Raw genomic sequence first — 27,410 nt, 5'->3', positions numbered from 1 at the left:
AATGAAGTAGCAGAAGGAGAAATTAAGAAAATACTCCCATTTACAATTACACTGAAAATAATAAAACACATAAGAATAAACTTAACCAAGGAGATTAAATACTTGTACTTTTAAAACAATAAAACACTGATGAAAGAAACTGAAGATGACACAAACAAGTGGAAAGATATTCCATGCTCATGGACTGAGAGAATATTGTTAAAATGTCTATAGTACAAAAAGCAATCTACAGATTTAATGCAATCCCTATCAAAGTACCATAGGCATTCTTCACAGAACTAGAACAAATAATCCTAAAATTTGTATGGAACCACAAAAGACCCTGAATAGCCAAAGCAATCTTAACAAAGAAAAACAAAATTGGAGGTGAGGTGTCACAATCCCACACTTCAAGTTATATTACAAAGCTGCAGTAATCAAAACAGTATGGTACTGGCACAAAAACAGACACACAGAGCAATAGAACAGAATAGAGAACCCAGAAATAAACCCATGATTGAAGCACTTGGGTGGCTTAGTCATTTAAGTGTCTGACTTTGACTCAGGTCATGATCTCATGGTCCATGAGTTCAAACCCCACATCAGGCTCTGTGCTGACAGCTCAGACCCTGGAGTCTGCTTCAGATTCTGTGTCTCCCTTGCTCTCTGCCCCTCCCACACTCATGCACACACACACTCTCTCTCTCAAAAATAAAAAATTTTAAAAATTAAACCTCTATTTAAAAAGAAATAAACCCATGATTATATGGGGTCAATTAATCTTCAACAAAGAAAGCAAAAATAAGCAATAGGAAAAAGACAGTCTCTTCAACAAATGGTGTTAGGAAAACTGAAGCTACATGTGAAAAAATGAAACTGGACCACTTTCTCCATACATAAAAATAGACCCAAAATGAATTAAAGACCTAAATGTGAGACCTGAAACCATAAAAATCCTAGAAGAGAGCACATGCAGTAATTTCTCTGACATCACCCATAGCAACATTTTTCTAGATATGTCTCCTGAGGCAAAGGAAACAAAAGCAAAAATAAATTATTGGGACTACATCAAAATAAAAAGCTTCTGCACAGCAAAGGAGACAATCAACAAAACTAAAAGACTACTACTGAATGAGAGAAGATATTTGCAAATGTCATATCCAATAAAGGGTTAGTATCCAAAATATATAAAGAACTTATACAACTCAACTTATACAACTCAACACTCAAAAAACAAATACTCCAACCGAAAAATGGACAGAAGACATGCACAGACATTTCTCTGAGGAAGGATTACAGGTGATCAGCAGAGACATGAAAAGATGCTCAACATCACTCATCATCAGGGAAATGCAAATCAAAACTACAGTGAGGTATCGCCACACACCTGTCAGAATGGCTAAAATGAAAAACACAAGAAACAAGTGTTGGCAAGGATGTGGAGAAAAAGGAACTCTTGTGCATTGCTGGTGAGGAATGCCAACTAGTGCAGCCACTGTGGAAATCAGTACAGCAGTTCCTTAAAAAATTCATGATAGAATTACCATATTATCCAGTAATTCCACTACTTACCAAAAAAAAAAAAAAACCATGAAAACATTAATTCAAAAAGATATATTTACCCCTACGTTTATTACAGCATTATTTACAATAGCCAAGATATGGAAGCAACCCAAGAGTCCATAGATATGTGAATGCATAAAGATGTGATATATATTTTTTGCAACAGGTTTATAGCCAGAACACAGGTGTCATGAAAACCACGGCTAAACCTAAACCAAAATGGGAAAGAAAAATACTCATATCAACATCATCGTCAATGGACACACAGATTCAGGTAGGTCTACCACTACTGGTCATCTGACCTACAAATGTGATGGGATCAACAAAAAACCTATTGAAAAATTTGAGAGGGAGGCTATTGAGATGGGAAAGAGCTCCTTCAAGTACGCATGGGTCTTGGATAAACTGAAAGCTGGATGTGAACATGGTATCACCATTGATATCTCCCTGTAGAAATTCAAGACCAGCAAGTGTTATGTGACCATCATTGATGCCCCAGGACACAGAGACTTTATAAAAAACATTACAGGCACATCTCAGGCTGACTGTGCTGTCCTGATTGTTGCTGCTGGTGTTGGTAAATTTGGAGCAGTATCTCCAAGAATGGGCAGACCTGTGAGCATGTTACACATTGGGTGTAAAATAACTAATTATTGGTGTTAACAAAGTGGATTCTACTGAGCCACCTTACAGCCAGGAAATATGAGGAAATAATAAGGAAGTCAGCACCTACATTAAGAAAATTGGCTACAACCCCTACACAGTAGCATTTATTACAATTTCTGGTTGGAATGATGAAAACATGCTGGAGACAAGTCCTAACATGCCTTGGTTCAAGGGATGGAAAGTCACCCATAAAGATGGCAAGGCCAGTAGAACCACACTTTTTGAAGCTCTGGATTGCATTCTGCCACCAACTCAACCAACTGACAAGCCCTTGCATCTTCCTCTCCAGGTGTCTACAAAATTGATGGTATTGGTACTGTCCCTGTGGGCCGAGTGGAGACTGGTATTCTTAAACCTGACATGGTGGTCACCTTTGCTCCAGTCAATGTTACACAACTGAAGTAAAGTCTGTTGAAACATACCATGAAACTCTGAGTGACACTCTTCCTGGGGACAATGTGGGCTTCAATGTCAAGAACATATCTGCCAAAGATGTTCATTGTGGCAATGTGGCTGGCGATAACAAAAATGACCTACCAATAGAAGCAGCTGGCTTCATGGCTCAGGTGATTATCTTGAACCATCCAGGCCAAATCAGCGATGGATATACACCTGGGCTGGATCGTCACCTAGCTGTTCACTGAGCCAAAGGAGATTGATCATCATTCTGGAAAAAAGTTACAAAATGGTTCCGAAGTTCTTGAAGTCTGGTGATGCTGCCATTGTTGATATGGTTCCTGGCAAGTCTATGAGTGTTGAGAACTTCTCTATCCTCCTCTGAGCTCTTCTGCTGTTTGTGACATGAGACAGATGGCTGCTATGGGTGTCATCAAAGCAGTGGACAAGAAGGTAGCTGGAGCTGGCAAAGTCACCAAGTCTGTTCCAAAAGCTCAAAAGGCTAAATGAATATTATCCTGAATACCAGTCATCCCAGCCTTAAATCAGTGGTGGAAGAACAGTCTCAGAACTGTTTGTGTCAATTGGCCATTTAATAGTAAAAGACTCGTTAATGGTAACAATGCATTATAAAACCTTCAGAAGGAAAAGAGAATGTTTTGTCGATCACTTGGGTTTGTGTGTGTGTGTGTGTGTGTGTGTGTGTGTGTGTGACAGTTTTAAGTTATTAGTTTTTAAAACCAGTACTTCTTAATAAAAACAACTTGACCAAAATTCTGTCACGGAATTTTGAAACCCATTAAAATAGAAGCTTAATGAGAAAAAAAAAAAAAAAAAAAAGACGGGAGATACACACACACACACACACACACACACACACACACACACACGCACTGGAATATTACTCAACCATAGAAAAGAATGAAATCTTGCCATTTGCAACAATATAGATGAATCCTTATAATGCTAAGTGAAATAAGTCAGACTGAAAAGGGCAAATACCATATGAATTCAGATGTGGAATTCAAGAAAACAAATGAAGAGAAAAAGATTCTTAAACAAAAAAACATATTCTTAAATATAGAGAACAAAATGATTACCAGAGGGGAGGTGGATGGGGCGAATGGGTGAAATAGGGAGAGGGGATTAAGAGTACACTTATCATGATGAGCACTACCTGAGTAATACACAGAATTGTTGAATCACTAGACTGTCTACTTGAAACTAATATGTTAATTATAATGGAATTAAAACTATATGTTAATTATAATGGAATTAAAAATGTTTAAATGAATAACCTTTATTTTTTACAGCAGTTTTGAGGGAAAAGTTGAGGGAAGATACAAAGAATTCTCATATACCTCTGTCCCCATACAAACACAACCTCTTCCACTATCAACTTCCAGTACCATAATGGTACATTTGTTATAATCAATGAAGTTAATGAACCAACTGACATATCATCATCACCATAAGTCCACAGGATTCATTCCTAGTGTTATCCATCCTATGGGTTTTGATTAACATATATGTATCCATCATTATAGGATTACAAAGAATAGTTTCACTGCCCTGAAAATCTTCTGTGCTTTCCCTATTCATCTCTGCTTCCCTTCAACCCCTGGCAACCATGAATCCTTTTATAGTCTTCATGGTTTTACCTTTTCCAAAATGTCTTATACTTGGAATAATGCAGCTTGTAGCCTTTTTGGATAGGTTTCTTTTACTCAGTAACATGCACTTAAGTTTCATCCATATATTTTTATGGCTTGATAGCTCATCTTAGTGCTGAATAATATTCTACTGTTTAGATATATATAGTTTATCTACTTATCTGCTGAAGGAGATCTTGTTGCTTCCAAGTTTTGACGATTAGGAAGAAAGCTTCTATATAAACATCCATGCACAGGCTTTTATGTGGACGTAAGTTTTCATTTCATTTGGGTAAATACCAAAGAGCATGACTGATTACTGGATCATATTGTAAGAGTATATTTAATTTTGTAAGAAACTGCAAAACTGTCTTCCAAAGTGCCTGCAACAATGAATGAGAGTTCCAATGTTCCAAATCTTTGCTAGCATTTGGTATCAGTGTTCTGGATTTTGGCTATTCTAACAGGTGTGTAGTGGTATCTCATGGTTTTCATTTGCAATTCCCTAAACAACATGATGTAGAGCATCTTTTCATGTGTTTACTTGCAATCTGTTTATCTTCTTTGGTAAGATGCCTATACAGGTCTTCTGCCCATTTAAAAAAAAAAAACATTTTATTGTTTATTTATTTTTGAGAGAGAAAGAGCTCAAGTGGAGGAGGATCTGCCCATTCCTTTAAATGGGTTGTTTTCTTATTAAAAGTTATTTTATATTTTGGATAGCAATCCTTTAATCAGATGTGTCTTTTGCAAATATCTCCCAGTCTGTGGCTTGCCTTCTCATTCTCTTGGTGTTATCTCTACAGAGCATAACTTTTTAATTTTAATAAGGCCCAGCTTATCCATTATTTCTTCCATGGATCATTCCTTTGTTCTTGTATGTAAAAAGTCATCTCTATACCCAAAGTCACCTACATTTTCTTCCATGAGTTCTACAGTTTTGTGTTTTACATTACGATCCATTTTGAGTTAATTTTCATAAAGGTGTAATACATGTCTAGATTCATGTTTTTGCATGTGAGTGTCTAGTTGTTCCAGTACCATTTGTTGAAAAGACTATCTTTGCTCCATTGTAGTGCCTTTACTTCTTTGTCAAAGGTCAGTTGACTATATTTATGTGAGCTCTCTGTTAGGGCTCTATTTCTGGTCTCCCTATTCAATTCCACTGATCTATTTGTCTATTTTTTCACCATCACCACACTACCCTGATTAATGCAGCTTTATAGTTAAGTCCTGAAGTCAAGTAGTGCCAGTTCTCTGACTTTGTTCTTCTCCTTTAATACTGAGTCGGCTATTCTGGGTCTTTGGTCTCTCCATATAAACTTTAGAATCAGCTTGTCAATATTCACAAAATAACTCACTGGGATTATGACTGGGATTGCATTGGAACTATACAAACTGGGAAGAACTGACATCTTGCCAATACTGAATCTTCCTATCCAGGACATGGAACATCTCTTCCACTTATTTTTAGTTCTTTGATATCTTACATCAAAACTTTATATATTTCCTCATATAGATCTTATACATTTTTTTTTTTTTTTACTTTACACCTAAGTATTTCATTTTGGCAGTGATAATGTAAGCAGCAATATATATTTTTTTAATTTTTTATCATTTATTCATTTTTTGAGAGAGCGAGCAAGCGCACAAGTGGGGGAGGGGCAGAAAGAGAGGGAGACAGAATCAGAAGCAGGCTCCAGGCTCTGAGCTGTCAGCACAGAGCCCGACATGGGGCTTGAACCCACAAACTGTGAGATCATGACCTGAGCCAAAGTTGGATGTTTAACCGACTGAGCCACCCAGGCACCCCAACAGTAATATATTTTTAATTTAAAATGCCACTTATTCATTGTTGGTGTATAAAAAACCAATGGACTTTTGTACATTAACCTTATATCCTACAGCCTTGCTAAAAACGCTTATTCATCCTTATAAATTTTTTAACCAGTTTGTCAATTTCTACAAAAAGTCTGCTGATACTATGATTGTGTTGAATTCTGAGATCAACTTGGGAAGAACAGACATCTTAGCAATATTGAATCTTCCAATCTTCCAATAGTATCTCTCTCCATTTATTGTTTAATTTCTCTCAACAGTGTTTTATAGTTTTCAGCATAGAGAACTTATTTTTACATTAAATTTATCCCTAAGTGTTTTATGTTTCTTGATGCTATTATCAATGGAACTTATCTTTTTATTTTTATTTTTTTTTCAACGTTTATTTATTTTTGGGACAGAGAGAGACAGAGCATGAACGGGGGATGGGCAGAGAGAGAGGGAGACACAGAATCGGAAACAGGCTCCAGGCTCTGAGCCATCAGCCCAGAGCCTGACGCGGGGCTCGAACTCACAGACCGCGAGATCGTGACCTGGCTGAAGTCGGACGCTTAACCGACTGCGCCACCCAGGCGCCCTGGAACTTATCTTTTTAAAGTAAGCTCTACACCCAACATGGGTCTTGAACTTGCAACCCCTAGATCAAGAGTCACATGTCTCACTGACTGAGCCAGACAGGTGCCCTGAAACTGTTTTTTTTTTTTCCCAGTTGTTTGCTGCTAGTATATTAATTTTTTGTTTATAGACTTTATATCCTATGACCTTGCTAAATACGTTTCTTCTAATATTTATTTTGCAGATTCCCTAGAATTTTGTACATAATCATTTCATTTGTAAATAAAGACAGTTTTACTTATGCCTTCCCAACTTCTATGCCTTTTATTTTTCTTGCTTTATTACATTGACTAGGACCTTTGTTATGATTTAAGTTTATTTGTTTATTTTGAGAGACAGAGCAGGGGGAGGGGCAGAGAGAGAGAATCCCAAGCATGCTCCGCACTGTCAGTGCAAGGCCTGGTGGGGGGCTCTATCTCACAAGTTCTGAGACCATGACCTGAGTGAAAATCAGGAGTAAGACACTTAACCAACAGAGCCACCCAGGTACCCCAGATTTTTTAACTGATACTTTCAAAGACTTCTTATGAAATAAGAAAATACTCCAAGTGAAAAATATAAGATATACTATGCAATAGGATATTTATATAAATATTTAGATACATAAACATAGGCTTTAAGAAAAAATATTTAAATGTTTAATTATCTCTAGAAGTATAGGTAATATTTGTTTCTTTCCTTATTCTTTGTTTTATACCATACATATAAAATATTTCATAAATAAGAAAAAAATAATTTTAAAACAATTTATTTATTTTTGAGAGAGCACGCCCATGAGCTGGGGAGGGGCCTGATGCAGGGCTTGAACTCAGGAATTGTGAGATCATGACCTGGATGCTCAACCGACTTAGCCACCCAGGCAACCTGAAAAAATTAATTTTTAAATACCCAAAGAGTAAATACTAAAGAACTTGGATTTGATTTACCAAATAAATGCAGACAAGTCTAGAATACCTTAAAAATAAAATTCTTGTCAGCTATTAGTCTATACAGTTTACATTCTATATCTGATAACTAATATGTACAGAAATTATTCTGGGGCGCCTGAGTGGTCAGTTGGTTGAGCATCCAACTCTTGATTTCACCTCAGGTCATCCCAGGTTCATGGGATCAAGCCCTGCATCAGGCTCTGAGCTGAACATGGAGTCTGTTTAAGATTCTCTCTCTCTCTCTCTCTCTCTCTCTCTCTCACTCTCTGCCCCTCTTACCTACTCGTGCTCTCTCTCTCTAGAAAAAATAAGTAAATAAAAAGAAATTTAAAAAAAGAAATTATTTCTTTTTGAGAATAAAAGGTATGGAGAAATCAAAGTGTTTTTATTCTTGTTATGATTGTTTCAATAAATAATGTGAACTGATGCCATTTAGTTTTTTGATAGCTTCCCCAAAACAAGTAATACATAGTCAAGAAATCCTTTCAGAAAGTTTGCAGCAAAACAGAGAAATTATTTAGAACACAACCTGACTATTCAGAGTAAAACTAAATGTTATTATTAATAATGGGTGATATTTATTTAAGCATTTCCTATGTATTGGGCACTGTACTAACACTTTATAATATTATCTAACTAAATTCGTGTGATTCTAGGAGATAGGAATTCTATTATTGCCCCCATTTTTACAACTGAGAAAAATGGTTTACACATGTCACATCACATGTAAAAGTTAGGGTTCTAGCACAGAGCTGACTGACTCTAAAGCACAGAGCTGACTGACTCTATATAGGCTTTAGACCTATATACCTATATAGGTATAGGTATATATACCTATTTAGTGTAAAATAAAATCTGATAATAAAAGTAACAGTATAGACACTCAGGTTTTATTATTTTAATCTCTTTGGGAAAGAACATCATCATACAAATAGCTGCTGTTTAAAGAATTTTTTTTTTTTGATGTTTATTTAGTTTGAGAACGAGTGTGAGCAAGGAGAGGGGCAGAGAGAGAAGAGAGAGAGAATCCCAAGCAGGTTCCATGACATCAGCACAGAGCCTGATCTGGGACTCAACCTCACAAACCATGAGATCATGACGTGAGCCAAAATCAAGAGTCAGACGCTTAACCAACTGAGCCACCCAGGTGTCCCATTTAAAGAACATTTTTGAATAATATTCTAGTTCTTCAAGAACTTCCACAGGGATACTCTTGTACCAGTAGAGTATTAGAAGAAAATAAGATTCAAGAAATCATTACATTAAACCTATCATTCCATAGCCACTGTGCATCTTGAAACAAAATGGCATACAATAGTGAAATGAATCTCAATGATTTGTACATCAGGGTGTCAAGCCTAAAAATACAAATTGTATAGTATCTAAGTCTGTTTGGGCTCCTATAACAAAATATCACAGACCTTGGCAGCTTATAAACAACAGGTATTTATTTCTCACAGTTCTGGAGGCTGAAGTTGGGTTCTGGGCCCTCTTACAGGTTCCAGACTTGTCATTGCATTCTCACATGGCATAAAGAGCTAGGAAGCTCTGCGAGGTCTCTGTTATAAGGGTACTAATCCCATTCATGAGGACTCCATCCACATGAGCTAAGCACTTCCCAAAGGTCCCCTCTCCTAATACCATCATGTTGAGCATTAAGATTCCAACATATGAATGTTTGGGGAAATAAATATTCAGATCATAGCACACAGCTAGTAACTGAATTTATTCTAAATTTCACACTAGAAATTTAACTGTAAAGATATGGAGAAAGTTGAGAAAAAGAAAGTACAGATAGTGAACACTTATAAAAAGTTTCAAACAGATACAAATTAACTAGTAAGTTGGCTAAAATATTTTAAGTAACTGAAATTCCCAATGCTGGCAAAGTATAAGAAGTTGATACCTTCACTTACAAATGCTACATTACATGACACAACTTTTTTTTTTTTTTTTTTTTTTTTTTGAGAGAGAGAGAGGTGCAGGGCGCAAGTGAGTGGGGGGGGGGGGGGAGTGAATCTCAGGAGACGCAGAGAGAGAGAGAGAGAGAGAGAGAGAGAGAGAGAGAGAGAGAGAGAGAAGCAGGGCTCATCCGAAGTGGGGCTTGCATTTACCCAAAGCAGGGCTCAGGCTCACTTGATGCAGGGCTAGAGCTCACCCAACTCAAACTCTAAGAACCATGAGATCATAACCTCTATGTGAGTCAGATGTGTAATGACTGAGCCACCTAGGCACCTGACACAACTTTTTTTAAATGCCTACAGATATCAAAATATTAATTTATGATACATCTTATGGACAATTTATTCATTAAAAATAATAACTAGAAGACTATGTCATAACATGAAAAAAATGCTTGCATGTCAAGTTAAAAAAAAGTAGTAGGACAAAACTAGGCATATACTGTGATTACAACGGTTTTAAAAATACACGGGAGGGGCACCTGGGTGGCTCAGTTGGTTAAGCGTCCGACTTCGGCTCAGGTCATGATCTCTCGGTCTGTGAGCTTGAGCCTGCGTCAGGTTGTGTGCTGACAGCTCAGAGTCTGGAGCCTGCTTCAGATCCTGTGTGTGTCTCTCTCTCTGCCCCACCCCTGCTCATGCTCTCTCTTAGTCTTTCAAAATTGAATAAATGCTAAAAAAAATTTTTTTTAAATACATGGGAATTTGGAAGAGAATATAATAAAATGCTAACATTTATTGTGCAAGAAATGTTTTCCTTTCCTCTATTTTCCCAATATTCTAAAATGGGTAATATTGCTTCTGTTAACAAAAAGTTCCTTTTAAAAATAATTTATTTGGGGTGCCTGGGTGGCTCAGTTGGTTAGGAGTCCAACTTTGGCTCAGGTTCATGAGATTGAGCTCCATGTCGGGCTCTGTGCTGACAGCTCAGAACCTGGAGCCTGCTGCAGATTCTGTGTCTCCCACTGTCTCTGCCCTTCTCCCCAACTCATGCACTCTGTCTGTCTCGCTCTCAAATATAAATAAAACATTTTAAAAATTTTTAAATAAACATTAAAAAATAAAAATAATTCATTTGATGGTGGCTAAATTTGACATCTGGCTGCATGTTGTTTTTTTTATTCTAAGAGACTCAGCAAACAAGCAACTGGCCTGACTTCTGTCCTTTAGCATAGCTTTATAATAATGCTTGCAAGTAATGTACCAGTAAATAAAGCAGCAGTATCAAGCATTTTAAAGAATGAAGCTAATTAAGCCAAAAGATGAAAAGTTCTTTGGTTGGCTCTGTGGCCTGATGCTATTAGTTAAATTGGCTAATTATTTCCACATTATAAAACAACCCCAGACATGCTTTAGTGAAAGAAATAGAAAGCAGAACATTTTAATGGAGGGTCAGCAACCTTTCAGAAATGTTGTGTCAGATCTTCATTCACTACTTCAAAAAAGCAGAGACTAGTTGCCATTGCTGCATATTCAGTGGGCTCTTCCAGCCAAGCAAGTCAGTCAGGAAGTGTGATCACTCAAGTCTATAACAAAGGAATATGCAGCTGAGCCTGATACTACTACTGGTTACCAAACAAAAAGGATGTAAACTGAGAACGGAGGGAGAAAAAAACGATCATTTTCCAAAACTATACCTGCCTCTTCAAAGAACCTCAACAACTCAACCACCAAACGTGATACAGGTGATAGATTTCTTCAACCTGTGGTACGAGAGTAAGGTAAGAAGTTGTCAAAGGAAGAGAGAAATTAATTTCTGTTAATTCATTGAACAGAAATGAGAATTTGTTATCTGAAAAGCTAATATAGGAAGCAAAGCTCTAGCAAAAAAGCATACTGTAGAGTAAACCAAAATACTATGGAATAGTGGTTAAGACAGTTTCTGGAGCCAGTCTATCTGGGTTCATATATCCCACTCAACCATTTACTACCTTTGTGACTTTGAACAAATTACTTACCCTTTTTGTTTAAAATGAAATGTCTGCTATTAGTGTTATCACCACCATCAAGAGAAAGGCACAAAAACAACATAAAAAATCAAAAAGAGATAAAAGTACAAATATTTGTAAGTCATAAAAGACTTCACATCAATTAATTTGAAAACTAAGATGAAATGTCTACCATACAGCAGGTGTTCAGTAAGTATGTATTGGATGAATGATTGAAAAGAAGTAAATAATCTGTGTGTTTGTGTATTTTTTTATAAGATATATATGTACCTCCAAAATTGACTCTGGGAGAAACAAAAAACTTAAACCAAACGTCATCCAAGAAAACAAACTAGTTGTCAAAAGTGTTTCCTACTAGGAGATCCTGGGTGACTCAGTCAGTTAAGCATCCAACTTCAGCTCAGGTCATGATCTCATGGTTCATGAGTTTGAGCCCCATATCAGGTTCTCTTCTCTCAGCAAAGAGCCCACTTCAAATCCTCTGTCCCCCTCTCTCTGCCCCTCCCCCACACTCACTCACGCTCTCTCTCAAAAAATAAATAAACATTAAAAAATATATATTTCCCTCTTCACCTACCTTCATCTCAAAATGCCAGGTTCAAATGATTTTTTTTTTTACAGGTTAGCTTTACCAAATCTTCAAAGAATACATATTAAAAAAAACCCAGAACAGAAATGGATAAACCTACCCAACTCATTTTATAAAGCAAGTATAATCTTGCTACCAGAATAGGACAAGGACAATAGAAATCAATCTCACTGAGAACAAAGATAAAACATTAAATCCAGGATATATAAAAATCTCATGATCAAATTGTGATGGAACTTCATGGATGTCTACCACTATAAATCATCATATTAATAAAGATTTTAAAAACCATAAAATAGGGGCAACTAGGTGGCTCAGTCGGTTAAGTGTCTGACTCTTGATTTCAGTTCAGGTCGTGATCTCACAGTTCATGAGATCAAGTCCTGTGTCGGGCTCCGAGGTGACAGGACAGAGCCTGCTTGGGATTCTCTCTCCCCCTCTCCCTACCTCTCCCCTGCTCATGCTCTCTCTCAAAATAAATAATGGTTTTTAAAAAACCATATCATAATCTCAAAAGATATAGAAAAAGCTCTTTAGAAAATACAACACACATTCATAACAAACACTACTAGCAAATTAAGAAGACAGATTCCTCAACCTGACAAGAAGCAAGTGCCAAAAAACTACAGTAAATATACTTAATTTTAAGTATATTTACTTAATTAATCTCATTAAAGGAAGACAAACCACAGATACGTAATATCACCCCTGGTCTTCTAACCAGTACTAGTACTGTTCTATATGACAAGGAAAAGAAGTAAGCCATATAAAGAGTGAAAAGGAAAAGTCAAAGTTGTCATAATTTAGAGATGATTTAAGTGCCCATATAGAGAACCCAAGAGAATCTACGAATAAACTACCGAAATTAACAGTTCAATTCCGCAATGTTGAAAAACAATGAATACCACTCATAATGGCAACAAAAATTATGACACTAGGGATATATATATATATATATATATATATATATATATAACAAAATATATCTAAGACTGTTTGCTATGAGAACAATCACAGTATTAACATAAAATAGGATCTCACCAGGATCCTTCAGCCAAAGGGCAGAAGAGGAAGTCCCAGGTCCTTGCCCCCCTTTGGAGACACTGCCTTAACAACAATACCAAATTGCCTTTGTGAGAATTCTAGAAACCAATTAAGAGGTTGCAGCACTCCAGGCAAGTGCAAAAAAAGGAGCCACTTCATAGTAGAATCCAGGCTAAAGGAATACCTTCCATTTCAGACATCCTAGCCTCAGAGTAGAAGAAAAGGAGCTAAGACCAAAACACACTGGCTCTTAAAGTTTCTCCTGGGAGGTGGCATATATCACTTCCACTAGCATTTCACTGGCCTAAGCAAGTTACATGGCCCAGCTTTATGTCAATGGGCCAGGAAGTATAATTATCCCATGGGGAGAAAATATTTTTAATAATAAAATGTAGCAAAATGGTCTCTGGAATCAGGCCAACTTTGGCTTTACTAATAACCATGTGCTCTTGGGAAAGCTCCTTGTTTTCCTACAGAATCTTTCTATTGAAGATTATAGTGCCTACCTCCTTGTTGTGGCAGTTAAAATTAAGTAACGTTTTTAAAAAGCTCTAAATGAGAAGCTATATCAATTCATAGAAGCTCTAAATGAGAAGCTATATCAATTCATAGACACACTTAATACTATAAAAATGCTGCTACCAAATTAGTCCATAAATTTAATATAATAACAAGACCACAACAAGATTTTTCATGGAACTTAAATTATAAAATTCACAAACAAGAGTAACAGTTTGAAAAAACAAAGACAATTCTGAAAAATAACAATAAGGAGGGGGGGATTTGCCTTATCATATAGCAATATTTATTCTAAAGTTTTAGGAAATAAGACTATCATACTGACCACACTATCAGTAAAGAGCCCGATGTGTAGCTAGAACTCACCAACCATGAGATCATGACCCAAACTGAAGTCAAGGGTTGAATGCTTAACTGATTGAGCCACCCAGACACCCTCAAAACTTTAGCACTATTAAAAGAACTATATTAAAGAACACCATAATTCAGTGTAGAAAAGAATGGTCTCAAATCAATGATTGCAGCTTCCACTTTTAAAAACTAGAAACAGAAGAGCAAATGAGATCCAAGGCAAGCAGAAGAAAGGAAAGAATAAAAGATCAGAGTGAAAAATCAATGAAAAAGAATACAACAGAAAGAACCTGATTCTTGCCAGACAGATTAAGGGAGAGGGAGAGGGAGAGAGGGAGAGAGGGAGAGAGGGAGAGAGGGAGAGAGGGAGAGAGGGAGAGAGGGAGAGAGGGAGAGAAGTAGGGAGGAAGGTAGGAAGGAGGGAAGGAGTAAGAGAGAGAAAGAGAGAAAAAACAAATATAAATTACCAGTATCAGGAGAGAAAGAGATGATATTGCTAGAGATTCTACACAGTTTAGAAAGATAATAAGGGTATATTATGAACAGTTTTATGCCAATAAATTCAACAACAAATGAAATGGGCAAATTCCTTGAAAGACACAAACTACTCACACTTACTCAAGAAAAAATACATAACCTGCATACTTAATGGTGAAAAATTGATATCCTAAGGTCAGAACAAGGTGAGAAAGTCTGATCTCACCACATATATTCAACATTGCACTAGAGGATCTAGCCAGTTCAATAAGGCAAGAAAAGAAATAAAAGGTATCCAGACTGGAAAGTAAGAAGTAAACTCTAGTTGCAGATGCTATGATCCTCAATGTAGAAAATCCTGTGGAATCTACATAAAAGCTACTAGAATAGTTTAGCAAGGCTGAAACAACTTCTAATCTATTGTATTCCAAATATTGGCAATAAACAATTGGAAATTTAAAATTTCAAAAATATCATTTACAATAGCCATCAAAAATATTAAATGCTCAGAGTTAAATCTGATCAAAAAGGTACAATATTCGTACACTAAGAACTACAGAAATTAAAGACAACCTAAGAAATTAATACATATACTGTGTTCATGCATCAGAAGAATGAATACTGCTGAGGTGCCTGGGTGGTTCAATTGGTTAAGCCTCCAACTTTGGTTCAGGTCATGATCTCACACTTCATGAGTTTGAGGCCCCACATCCGGCTCTGTGTTGGCAGTGTGAAGACTGGGATTCTTTCTCTCTCCCTCTCTCTCTGCCCCTCCCCCACTTACATGCACATGTGCACATGCTCTCTCCCGCTCTCAAAATAAACTTTTTTTTTTTTTAATTTTTTTTCAACGTTTTTTATTTATTTTTGGGACAGAGAGAGACAGAGCATGAACGGGGGAGGGGCAGAGAGAGAGGGAGACACAGAATCGGAAACAGGCTCCAGGCTCCGAGCCATCAGCCCAGAGCCTGACGCGGGGCTCGAACTCACGGACCGCGAGATCATGACCTGGCTGAAGTTGACGCTTAACCGACTGCGCCACCCAGGCGCCCCAAAATAAACTTTTTTTTAAAACAAGAGACTGAATATTGCTAAGATAGATGTTAATTCTCCCCCAAACTGATCAATGGAATACAGTCTCAATCAAAATCCCAGCAAGCTTTTGCAGATATTGACAAGTAGATTCTAAAATAGATAGAAATGTCAAGGACTTACAACAAACATGAATGTCATGAACTTGAAAAAAAGAACAAAGTTGGAGGACTTGAAGACCTATTTTAAAGCCACAGTAATCAATACAAAGAGACCAAAGTAACAGAATTCAAAGTCCAGAAATAGACCCACACATATATGGTCAATCAAGTTTTCAGCAAAAGTACAAAGGCAATGTAGTGGAGAAGGACAGTCTTTTCAATAAATGATGGTAGAACAACTGGGATACCCATAAGCAAAAAATTAAACTTCAATCCAATTCTTGCATCATATGTAAAAAATTAACTCAACATGGGTCACAGACCCAAATTACAAATGTAATAAATGTAATTCTAAATATAAAACCATTTATAAATATAAAAATTATAAATCTAAAAAATATATATTTATATATATATAAAGATTTATATAAATATAAATATAAAAAATTAAAAAATTTTATGAAGACTATATAGAATAAAACCTGTGTGACTTTAGGCTATGTGAAGTTTCCTTAGATATGACACCAAAAGCATGATCTATAGGGGTGCCTGGGTGGCTCAGTCAATTAAGCATCCAACTCTTCATTTAGGCTCAGGTCTCGAGCTCAGTTCATGGATCGATCTCTCTCCCTCCCTCTCTCAAACAAAAGTATATGATCCATAAAAAAAAAAAAAGATAAATCTGACTTCATAAAAATTAAGAACTTTTTTGCTAAAGACACTTAAAAGAATGAAAGAACAAGCCAAAGACTGGGAGAAAATATATTCAAACCATTTACCTGGTTTATCCAGAATATATTTTTTTAAACTCTCAAAATTCAATAAGAAGAAAACAAATAACCCAATTAAAATATAGGGAAAAGATATGAATATACACTTCACCAAAGAAAATACATGGATAGCAAATAAGCACGTTTCAAAACTTACACACTTAAAACACGTAGGGAGTAGGAGTTTCCAACTTTATCTTTAAGGTGTTATTTTTAAAAAGCTTGAAGAAAATATATCACAATCTCAGTATCTGTTCATTCTGTGTAATGAGTATATTTATTATTTATCCTTTGCTATTTCATGTATTTAAGCAAATATTTTATATTTCAAATGTTTTTTAGATGTTTTTAAGCATTTACTGACTACTCACTATATGGCCAGCAGTGGACTAAACACTGGGGATACACAAAAAATTTTAAGACAAAAATCTTGCCCTCAAGAAATCTTATCCTCATGGTCTAGTAAGGGAGACAGATGCATTAACAGATCATTTTAGTAAGAGTGAGAATTAATCAAGAGCTAAAAGTGTGGTCTTGAGGAGGCTGGCAACTTTGAAGAAAATGGATTTGAGAGGCCAAGACTAAAGACAAGAAGACCAATTAGGGGGGAGTTCTAGTTTGGCTCTGGTCATCTCCTCACAGTTCATGAGTTTGAGTTCTACATCAGGCTCTGCACTCTCCATGCAGAACCTGCTTCAGATCCTCTGTCTCCCTCTCTCTGCCCCTCCCTCATGCACTCGCACTCTCTCTTAAAAATAAACATTAAAAAATAAAACAATAGGAAGACCAATGAGGAAATTATTATAGGCAAGAATAATGAGATTCTGAATCAGGACCATTATAGGGATAGAGAAAAAGGAGCAGTTTCAAGAAATATTTAGGAGGTACAATCAGCAAGATTTTGAGTCTGACTGGATATGAATTTAAGGAAAAGAGAAGAAAAGTTCAAATTACTAGGCTGTATAACTACTTAAATTTTTTTTTAATGTTTATTTATTTTTGAGACAGAGAGAGACAGAGCACGAATGGGGGAGGGTCAGAGAGAGAGGGAGACACAGAATCTGAAACAGGCTTCAGGCTCTGAGCAGTCAGCACAGAGCCCGACGCAGGGCTCGAACTCACGGACCGTGAGATCGTGACCTGAGCCGAAGTTGGACGCTTAACCGACTGAGCCACCCAGGCGCCCCTGTATAACTACTTAGATAGTAAAAAAGGGAATAAACTTGGAGGAGGGTCAGGCTTTGGGGAGAACATGAGAAATTAAATTTTAGACATGCTGAATTTGAAGTATCAGTGGACATTCAGATGACTATGCTAAAAAGTTTAGAATAGAAGAGACTGGAGAGAAAAGAAAGAATAGATACTAATATAGAGGAATAATAGGTATATGTATGACAGGACCTAAGTAGGATTATTATTTAAGGAATGGGTGAAAGTTAACCAGTCATTTTTATCTTCCTTAGGTCACAGATTGTTAAAATCTGATTATGCACCTTCTCACCAGATACATGCACATAAACACAAAACTGCCCAAAATCTTAGTTAGATCAGTGACCTTAAGAACCTCTGTTATAGACTGATCAGAAGGAAGCACAGAGAGAAAGGGGTTATTCAACCAGTATTTATTCAACACCTGCTATATGTGCAGATGTTGTAATGGATTCTGGAAACATAGGATTAAGGCAGACTATACCCCTCTCCTCATGGAAGTCATATTCTAATTGAGAAAAATACATACATACATACATACAAATATACCAAAACAACAAACCCCACAAGATTCCTAAAGAACAAAATAGGTGTAGTGAAAGAAATAAGCAGAGTAGGAAGATAAACTACTTTAAATAGGGTAGTCAGGGAAGGCTTCTCTGAGGAGGTGACATTTGAGTTGAGAAATAGAAATGGAAGTGAACCAACAAGTCACATGAAAAACTAGAGGAAGAATATTACAGGTAAAGGGAACAAATACAAAGTCTCAGAGATGAGAAAGAGTTTGGTATGTGTCAAGGAACAACATGAGGCCAATGTGGCTGAAGCGCAAGTGAACTGAGGAAAGAATAGTTTGAGATAAGGTTTGGAGAGGCAGAAATAAGCCTGATCATTCCCACTAGCAAAATACGAGGGTCCCAATTTCTCTATATCCTTGTCAACACTTGTTATTTTTTTTAATGTTTATTTTTGAGAGAGAGAGCACGAGTGGGGCAGGGGCAGAGAGAAGGGAAGACACAGAATCTAAAGCAGGTTCCAGGCTCTGAGCTGCCGGCATAGAACCTGATGGCAGGGCTCAAACTCACGAACCGCGAGATGGTGACCTGAGCTGATATTGGACGCTTAGCTGACTGAGCTACCCAGGCACCCCAATGTTTATTTTTGAAAGAGAGAGAGCAAGCAGGGCAGGGGGGGATGGGGACAGAGGATCTGAAGCAGGCTCTGTGCTGACAGCAGAAAACCCGATGTGGGGCTCAAACTCATGAACTGTGAGATCATGAGCTAAGACAAAATTGAGAGTCAGACACTTAACTGACTGAGCCACCCAGGTGCCCCTCTGCTTTTTTTTTTTTAATTACAGTCATACAAGGAGGTATAAAATGGTATCTCATTATGGTTTTCATTTGCATTTCCCTAATAAATACAATGTTGAGCATCTTTTCATGGGGCTTATTAGCTGCTTATATGGATAAATATTGTCTTCATCTATTTCGGCTGCCATAACAAAATACCATAGACTGGATGGCTTAACAGAAATTTACTGCATATAGATCTGAAGGCTGAGAAGCCCAATATCAAGGTACCAGCAATTCAGCTCTCTTCATGGCTTGCAGACAGCTGTCTTTTCACTGTCCTCACATGGCTTTTCCTGGGTGGGTGTACTTGGAGAGATTTCTCTTTCTTCTTCTTCCTATAAAGCTGCTAATCCCATCATAAAGGTCCCACCTTCATAACCTAATCTAACCCTAATTACTTCCCAAAGGCCTCATCTCCAAATACCCTTGCATTGGGGATTAGGGCTTCAACACAGGAATTCTAGGAGGACACATTCAATTCATAACAAATGTCTATTCATATCCTTTGCCCACTTAAAAATTAGGTTTTTATTGCTGAGTTGTAAAAGTTATTTTTGTTCTTTGGATATTAGATGCCTATCAGATACATAATTTGCAAATATTTTCTCCCATTCTGTAGGTTGTCTTCACTCTCTCTTTTTTAGTTTTTTTTTTTTTTCCAGTTTTAATGAGGTACAATCAATCTATAACATTGTGTAAAGTTAAGATGTACAGGGGCGCCTGGGTGGCGCAGTCGGTTAAGCGTCCGACTTCAGCCAGGTCACGATCTCGCGGTCCGGGAGTTCGAGCCCCGCGTCGGGCTCTGGGCTGATGGCTTGGAGCCTGGAGCCTGTTTCCGATTCTGTGTCTCTCTCTCTCTCTGCCCCTCCCCCGTTCATGCTCTGTCTCTCTCTGTCCCAAAAATAAATAAACGTTGAAAAAAAAAAAAAAAGTTAAGATGTACAACCTGTAAATCTGCTACTTCTATGTTGCAAAATGATTACCATCTTGGCCTGAACTAACACCTCCATCATGTTATCCTGTCTTTTGTTGATAGTGTTCTTTGAAACACAAAAGTTTTTCATATTGATCAAGTCCAATTTATCTATCTTTCCTTTGACTGCTTGTGCTTTAAATGTCATATCTGTGAAGAATTACACGTATGTTTTCTTCTAAGAATTTTATAGTTTTACCTCTTAGATCTAGGTCTTTGATCCATTTTGAGTTTAACTCTTGCATACAGTGTCATATGACTTTTTAAAATATGCTAAAAGAGTAACCATAAAAGTCTACTCAGTAAAGAATATTCAAAATGTCCTCTCTTCCCATACCAACCAAATTCACTACCACGGGCAGCTAACAATGTCTGCTACGGAAACGGAAGGGATATGGTAACCCAAGAGGCCAGAGTTGGAATAGTAAGTGCCCAGTTGATTACTCAACGAGGGGTAACAATAGTTCAAGGATTTTAAGCCAAAACTGGTACAAGGCAGGCTAGCTCCCGCTGACTACTGAATAAAAGCCACTCAGCTGGAGTATGAGTCAACTCCCAGGATCTCTAATGGTAAGAGCTGTCCTTCTCTTCCTGCTCTACCTACCCAAGCTCAAAAGAAAGAGAAACATGTCAAGGTTCATGTCCTTTCCATCTCCTTTCCCTGCACATCAAATCTTAAATATATTCTCAATAGTAAAGTACAATTAAATATATTTAACAGAGAAAACAGTAAAGAAATATTAAGAAAGCAAAAGAAGATGAAATTCATCTATTTTTTTAAGACTTTATTTTATTTTTTTAAGTAATCTCTAAACCCGACATGAGGCTCAAACTCACAACCCCAAGATCAAGAGTCACATGCTCCACTGACTGAGCCAGCCAGGCATCCCAACAAATTCATTTAACTTTTTTATGTTCAATCAATCTTCTCTTTATAAAATCTTGCCACATGTTATGCAAATTTGGCAGCAAGAGACTGTTTAGGACATATCAAAAGTCTGAGGATTAAATGTGGACTCACTGGGTAACCAGTGACCAATGAGTCCACAAACTCTTCCTTTACTTCTAAATTTAAGCTGAGGTAAAGCTCAGTTTCCCCATCTCCGAAAGAGAAATGATGATAACATATAAGTCTGACCTATCTCTGGAGAATGAATGAGATCATGTCTACAAAAGGAGCTCCTGGAGGAAAAAGTGTCAGATGAGTACTGAGCCTTAGAGTTGCTGATCTTGTAAGATCTAAAATTATAATAGATTTTTTCTTTGAATGAGAATCTCAGATTTAAAAATACATAATAAGTCAGACATCCAAGAGTTCACCATTGTGAATTTCTCATTAAATGATGAGCAATCCTGGACCCATTAATTTCTCTAATGTACAAATAGCATGACTTCTCACTTCCTTTCAGAACAAATTAACAAGGAAGACAAAATTAAACTAAACTTTTTTGTAAAGTCTCCCTGATAGCAAAAGGGTGGAGTACAGAGAAGAGGCATAATCATATAACAATACATCAACAGCACAGCTGTCTTCCCCACTTTCAAGGGCTGGTATTCTTTTTTTTTTTTTTTCTTAATGTTTATTTTTGAGAGAGAGAGAGAGAGAGAGAGAGAGAGACCCACAAATTGTGAGATCATGACCTGAGCCAAAGATGGATGTTAAACTTACTGAGCCACCCAGGTGCCCCTGGGGGCTGGTATTCTTCTCTAGTCTTTTGAGAGGGGGAAAAAAAAAGGTAAATTTTCTGACTTGGGAAAAACACTTAAACATGACTGGCCAAACTGTATTTTACTAAAGAGTTAAATTATGTCAATAAACATGGGAATGAGGAGGAAGTAATTAAAAAGATTAAAAAAATAAAAATAACATGAATGGAAGAAATAAGAAACAGCAAATAGGGGCCTTTAAATATGGCCTTTTGCATATTCCCCATCTTACCACTCTCTTCTACACTTTCTTTTTTTTTCTTTTCTTCACTAGAGTAAGGACATGATAGGAAGTAACTTCTAGATCTGGGCAAGAAGGACAAACTAAAACATCACATTTCACCAAATAGATACTTATAAGTAGTTCTATATACATGGATAAGTATATACATAAATGGATATATAAATGGATTCCTATATAAATGGATATGCATATTATGGATATATGCATACAAGCATATATGCAAAATAGTAGTATATATATTAATACAAAATAATGAGAACTTTTAACACATAAGAATTTACCTTTTTTTAATGTTTATTTATTTTGAGAAGGAGAGAGAGAGAGAGCACATGTGCATGAACAGAAGGGCAGAGAGAGAGGGAAAGAGACAGGGAGAAGGAGGGGGAGGGAGAGAGAATCCCATGCAGGCTCCGTGTCAGTGCCAACCCAATGCAGGGCTCGAACTTACAAACCATGAGATCATGACCTGAGCTGAAACCATTAGTCGAATGGTTAACCAACTGAGCCATCCAGGGACCCCAGAATTTATCTGTCTTAATGGTCATCATCCCTCAAAGTACAGAAGTTATTCTAATTGACAGAGGACCTCACATCTGGTCTGAGGTGTCTTTCCCTATCTTTATGTTCTTCCTAATAAGCAACTGGGAAGGACATATGTTTATATTCATATATAATTGAATAAAAGAACTAACAAAAAATTCAATTAGATTAGATAATGGAGAAAAGAAAAAAGAGGATGCCAAAAAAAAAAAAAGCCAAAATGTTTAAGCCTGGAAAGTTATGAATGTTAGTATCATTGAAAGAAATGAAGACGGGGCGCCTGGGTGGCGCAGTCGGTTAAGCGTCCGACTTCAGCCAGGTCACGATCTTGCGGTCCGTGAGTTCGAGCCCCGCGTCGGGCTCTGGGCTGATGGCTCAGAGCCTGGAGCCTGTTTCCGATTCTGTGTCTCCCTCTCTCTCTGCCCCTCCCCCGTTCATGCTCTGTCTCTCTCTATCCCAAAAATAAATAAAAATGTTAAAAAAAAAAAAAAAGAAAGAAAGAAATGAAGACATTACAGAGCAAGTTAGTTTCAAGAAAATGAAACCCATTTTACCATGTGTTGCACATATATTTCAAAAGGAACCTTCAAATGGAATAGACTAATTGACAATCAAAGCTGGAAACATGTTAATGATAGGAAAAAAAGTCTCATCAGCATAGAAATGATATTAAAACTTTAAGAGTAGAAAACATACCTGAAGTAAATACAGAATAATAATACAGAATAATGAAGGGAAGAAAGGCATATTGGTGGCTGAACTTCAAGGAATATCCTCTGGGTTACCAAAGAAGCACCATGAATATACATACTTCCATTATGTATACTTATCACGTTACATTTTCAGAGCTACCTTTCCCAATGACTTCCTGTGGCAAAGCAGGTATTCAATTAAAGGTGTGCTGAATAAAAATATGAATAGTTAGGAACCAGAGAAGAAAGTGAGCAAAAAAGAGAATATAATCAATTAGAGAGGAAGTAGAATGGGGAGATTATCTTGGTCACTATTTATTAATCCAGCATAAACAAAACACCCAGAAATTAGAGCCTGTTTATATACGAATTGATCTGAAGTATACCAGATTCAGAGAAAAAGTACCTTGATGCAATACTAATAGAATAGACTGAAGAGTAAAGAAAATTGAAGCTGGATGGCTCTACAACAGTACAGTTCCCCTAAAAAGAGATCAGATCTTATTCTACTCACTGAGAGCCACCAACCAAGCACTGAAGAGAACATAGTTGAAAATGAATTCAGAGGCATACTATCAATTTTGTATAGGTAAGTAATTTTTTAGCATCTGAAAATCTCATGGTTAATGAATCAGCCACCAAAGACTGCCTAATGAGGCTAACTAAACGCTGTAAAGATTTGTGAATGGACCAATTTAAAGCAGTTTATTGATAACATTACAGGAATGCTAAATAAATAACAATAGTAATAAAGGCATAATTAATGGTGCAAAAACCAGGGAGCTAAGGGATTTAAATCTTAAGCTTGGACAATTTCCTTTGTGAGCTTTAATGAGTCATTCTTGTTACTAATTAGTACAAACAAATAGTATTACTGAGTGGAGGTTAGTATCATGAACCTGGAGAGAAGACAAGCTAAAGTTAGCTACTAAATGTGATTGACTATGAACAAATGACTCAATTTTTATTATGTACTTGATATGCAGTACTTCCTCTTTGTACTAAAAGTCAGCCACTTCCACTTTATCACAAGGATATAAAAACAGATTAAATAAATATGCATAAAATTGCTGTGAGCTTTTAAAACAATTAAATTAAAACCAAGTTACCATGACACTGTCTGAAGTTTGTATTAGCATAATAAACAGGTGGTTATTCCATAAACTAAATTCAACTCAATACCTTCTCTCCAGGTATTAACAGTGATAATAAAACCATTCCCTGTACCTGCATGGTTTTTCACTTTTTTCAAAGCACTTCTGCAAATATTAATTGAAGTAGTAGTATTATATACGATCTGACCACTCATTAAAAAGGCATGCTAGGGGTGTCTGGGTGGCTCAGTTGGTTAAGCGTTTGACTCCAGTGTAGGTCATGATCTCACGGTTTGTGAGTTCGAGCCCCACATCGGGCTCTGTGCTGACAGCTCAGAGCCTGCAGCCTGTTTCCAATTCTGTTTCTCCCTCTCTCTGCCCCTCCCCTGCTCATACTCTGTCTCTCAAAAAATAAATAAATGTTAAAAAAAAAAGGCATGCTAAGTATCAGTTTATGTCACAAGAAATACTCCTATCTCCTCCCTAGTGCTAATAATAACATACTCCCTGTTATTTACATAGACTTTCACTTCTTTCAAAGCACTTTCACATATATTAACTAGAGCAGTGGCATTACAAATGATCTTTCCATTCTTTGCTTCATCCTAAGGGCAGAACCCAAAAAAAGAAGACTAAAGATTGAGAAATAGACTAGATGGTTTTCAGGCAGTCAATTCATGATTCTTAAAGCTGGACTCAGGTTTCCCAAAAGTCAGAATCAGAGCAAATTCCCCATCCAGCACAATATGCTGATTCTCCCTTTCTTCCAGACCAAAGGTTTTAGGAAGCAATAGAATTAAGTGATTAAGATAACCTAACTATGGGTGTAAGGGAAGAAACCAAATCTGTCTTGATCACCTCTGTAACCCCTCTGTGTCAAGCACAAGGCTCAATGTAGGGCTAATGCTCAGTAAATCATCATTTACGATGATTACCACAGTAAGAACTTTCTACCCAAGCTCCCACAGAATATCTGCTATGGAGCCATTACTTTTCTTCCACAATTACTGCTTTCAAATGTGTGCACACTAAGAAGAATCTAAGGAAGATTAGGATCACAGAGCAAAAAGCAGAGGTCCATTAAGAATCCAGGCTACAAGAGCACCTGGGTGGCTCAGTTAGTTAAGCGTCTGACTCTTAATTTCAGCTCAGGTAGTGGTCTCACAGTTTGTGAGATAAAGCCTCACATCAGGCTCCGCATTGACAACATGGAGCCTACTTGGGATTCTCGCTCTCTGCCCCTTCCCCTGCTTGTGCTCTCTCTCAAAACAAATAAAGAAACATTAAAAAAAATAAAAAAAGAATCCAGGATATAGACTCCTGGAAGGTAGATTCAAAGGGCCAAGGCAATTTCAAAGGCAAAGGGAGATACACATAATGACCCTTAATTTACTAAGCAAGCACTTTTAAATTCCCATGCTTAAACTAAAAACTCCTTCAGCAAACTGGTGCAGTCACTCTGCAAAACAGTATGGAGTTTCCTCAAAAGCTTAAAAATAGAACTATCCTACAATCCAGGAATCACACTACTAGGTTTTACCCAAAGGATATAAAAATACTAATTCAAAGGGATACACACACCCCAGTGTTTATAGCAGCATTATCTACAGTACCCAAATTATGGAAACAGCCCAAATGTCTATCAAAGTCCCTGATGAATGGATAAAAAGGATGTGGTATATATATATGTGTGTGTGTGTGTGTGTACACACACACACACACACACACAAAATGGAATATCACTCAGCCATAAAAAAGAATGAAATCTTGCCATTTGCAATGATGTGGATAGAGCTAGAGAGTATTGTGCTAAGCAAAATAACTCAGCCAGAGAAAAACAAATATCATATGATTTCACTCAGATGTGGTATTTAAGAAACAAAACAAATGAGCATAGGGGGGAAAAAGAGAAAGGTAACCCAAGAAATAAAATGAAGAGAACAAGAAGAGAAGGGATGGTTACCAGAAGGGAGGTGGGTGGGGGGAATGGCTCAAATAGGTAGTGGGGATTAAGGAGTGCACTTGTGATAAACACTCACCCGGTGTTGGACCTAAGTGCTGAATCACTAAATTGTACACCTGAAATTAATTTACACTGTATGTTAACCGGAACTCAAATAAAAACTTTAAAAATAACAATAAAAAAATAAAAATTAACTCAAAAAAGAAGTTCCAAAAGGGAAAATTATTTCCTATATTGTTTATGTCCTTAAAGTCATTCATCATGTGAGTTATAAAAATAATTTCTTCTTTTCCTTTGATATGACCAAGATAATGGAAGGTACTTTGGTTTATCCAGTAATTGAGTTACTGGCAATTTGGTTCTAAATTAAAATTTTTAATTGATTTCATTTTAAAAAGCACTAAGAGGGGGTGCCTGGGTGGCGCAGTCGGTTAAGCGTCCGACTTCAGCCAGGTCACGATTTCACGGTCCGTGAGTTCGAGCCCCGCATCAGGCTCTGGGCTGATGGCTCGGAGCCTGGAGCCTGTTTCCGATTCCGTGTCTCTCTCTCTCTCTGCCCCTCCCCCGTTCATGCTCTGTCTCTCTGTGTCCCCCAAAAAATAAATAAACGTTGAAAAAAAAAAATTAAAAAAAATAAATAAATAAAAATAAATAAATAAAAAGCACTAAGAGAAGCACCTGGGTGGCTCAATCAGTTAAGCATCCGACTTTGGCTCAAATCGTGATCTCATGGTTCGTGAGTTCAAGCCCCATGTCAGGCTCTGTGCTGACAGCTCAGAGCCTGGAGCCTGCTTCAGATTCTGTTTCCCTCTCTCTCTGCCCCTCCCCCACTCGCACTCTGCCTCTCTCTCTCAAAAATAAACATTAAAAAATTTCAGGGGCGCCTGGGTGGCTCAGTCAGTTGAACATCCGACTTCGGCTCAGGTGTTGATCTCACAGTTCATGAGTTCAAGCCCCACGTCGGGCTCACTACTGTCAGCACAGAGCCTGCTTCAGATCCTCTGTTCCCCTTCTCTCGTTCCCTACCCTGCTCACTCTCTCTCTCTCAAAAATAAATAAAACATTAAAAAAATTTTAAAGCACTAAGAAACATTAGCTTTTAAAAGTCCAATGGTAGGGTGCCTAAGTGGCTCAGTTGGTT

At 37.2% G+C, this 27,410-nt stretch overlaps 1 protein-coding gene and 1 pseudogene across 12 annotated transcripts in view; one reads left to right on the top strand and one right to left on the bottom strand.

Moving 5' to 3' along the window:
- The window catches only part of CD1H11orf80 (chromosome D1 C11orf80 homolog), a 112,792-nt gene that overhangs the window by 58,824 nt on the left and 26,558 nt on the right, over positions 1–27,410 (bottom strand). For 2 of the 12 annotated variants that reach the window (XM_019812734.3, XM_019812732.3), the window contains 2 exons: positions 11,238–11,303; positions 11,001–11,126 (listed from right to left, as the gene is read on the bottom strand). The exons of 7 other annotated variants lie outside the window; for them this stretch is intronic. Coding sequence is in view for 1 of the 5 variants with exons in the window: in XM_019812731.3 (XP_019668290.2) it covers positions 2,746–2,767 (22 nt within the window). In the remaining 4 variants the exon portion in view is untranslated. Of the gene's footprint in view, positions 1–2,745; positions 3,310–11,000; positions 11,127–11,237; positions 11,304–27,410 lie in introns of those variants that run through there. 3 more of the 12 variants (XM_045039584.1, XM_045039585.1, XM_019812731.3) reach the window with 3 other exon arrangements.
- Positions 1,762–3,114, top strand: LOC101089298 (annotated as a pseudogene).

This window comes from Felis catus, chromosome D1, assembly GCF_018350175.1.
Source record: "Felis catus isolate Fca126 chromosome D1, F.catus_Fca126_mat1.0, whole genome shotgun sequence".
NCBI classification, from domain to species: domain Eukaryota; kingdom Metazoa; phylum Chordata; class Mammalia; order Carnivora; family Felidae; genus Felis; species Felis catus.
The sequence above is the reverse complement of the archived record's forward strand: the minus strand, read 5'-3'. Positions and strand labels throughout refer to the sequence as shown.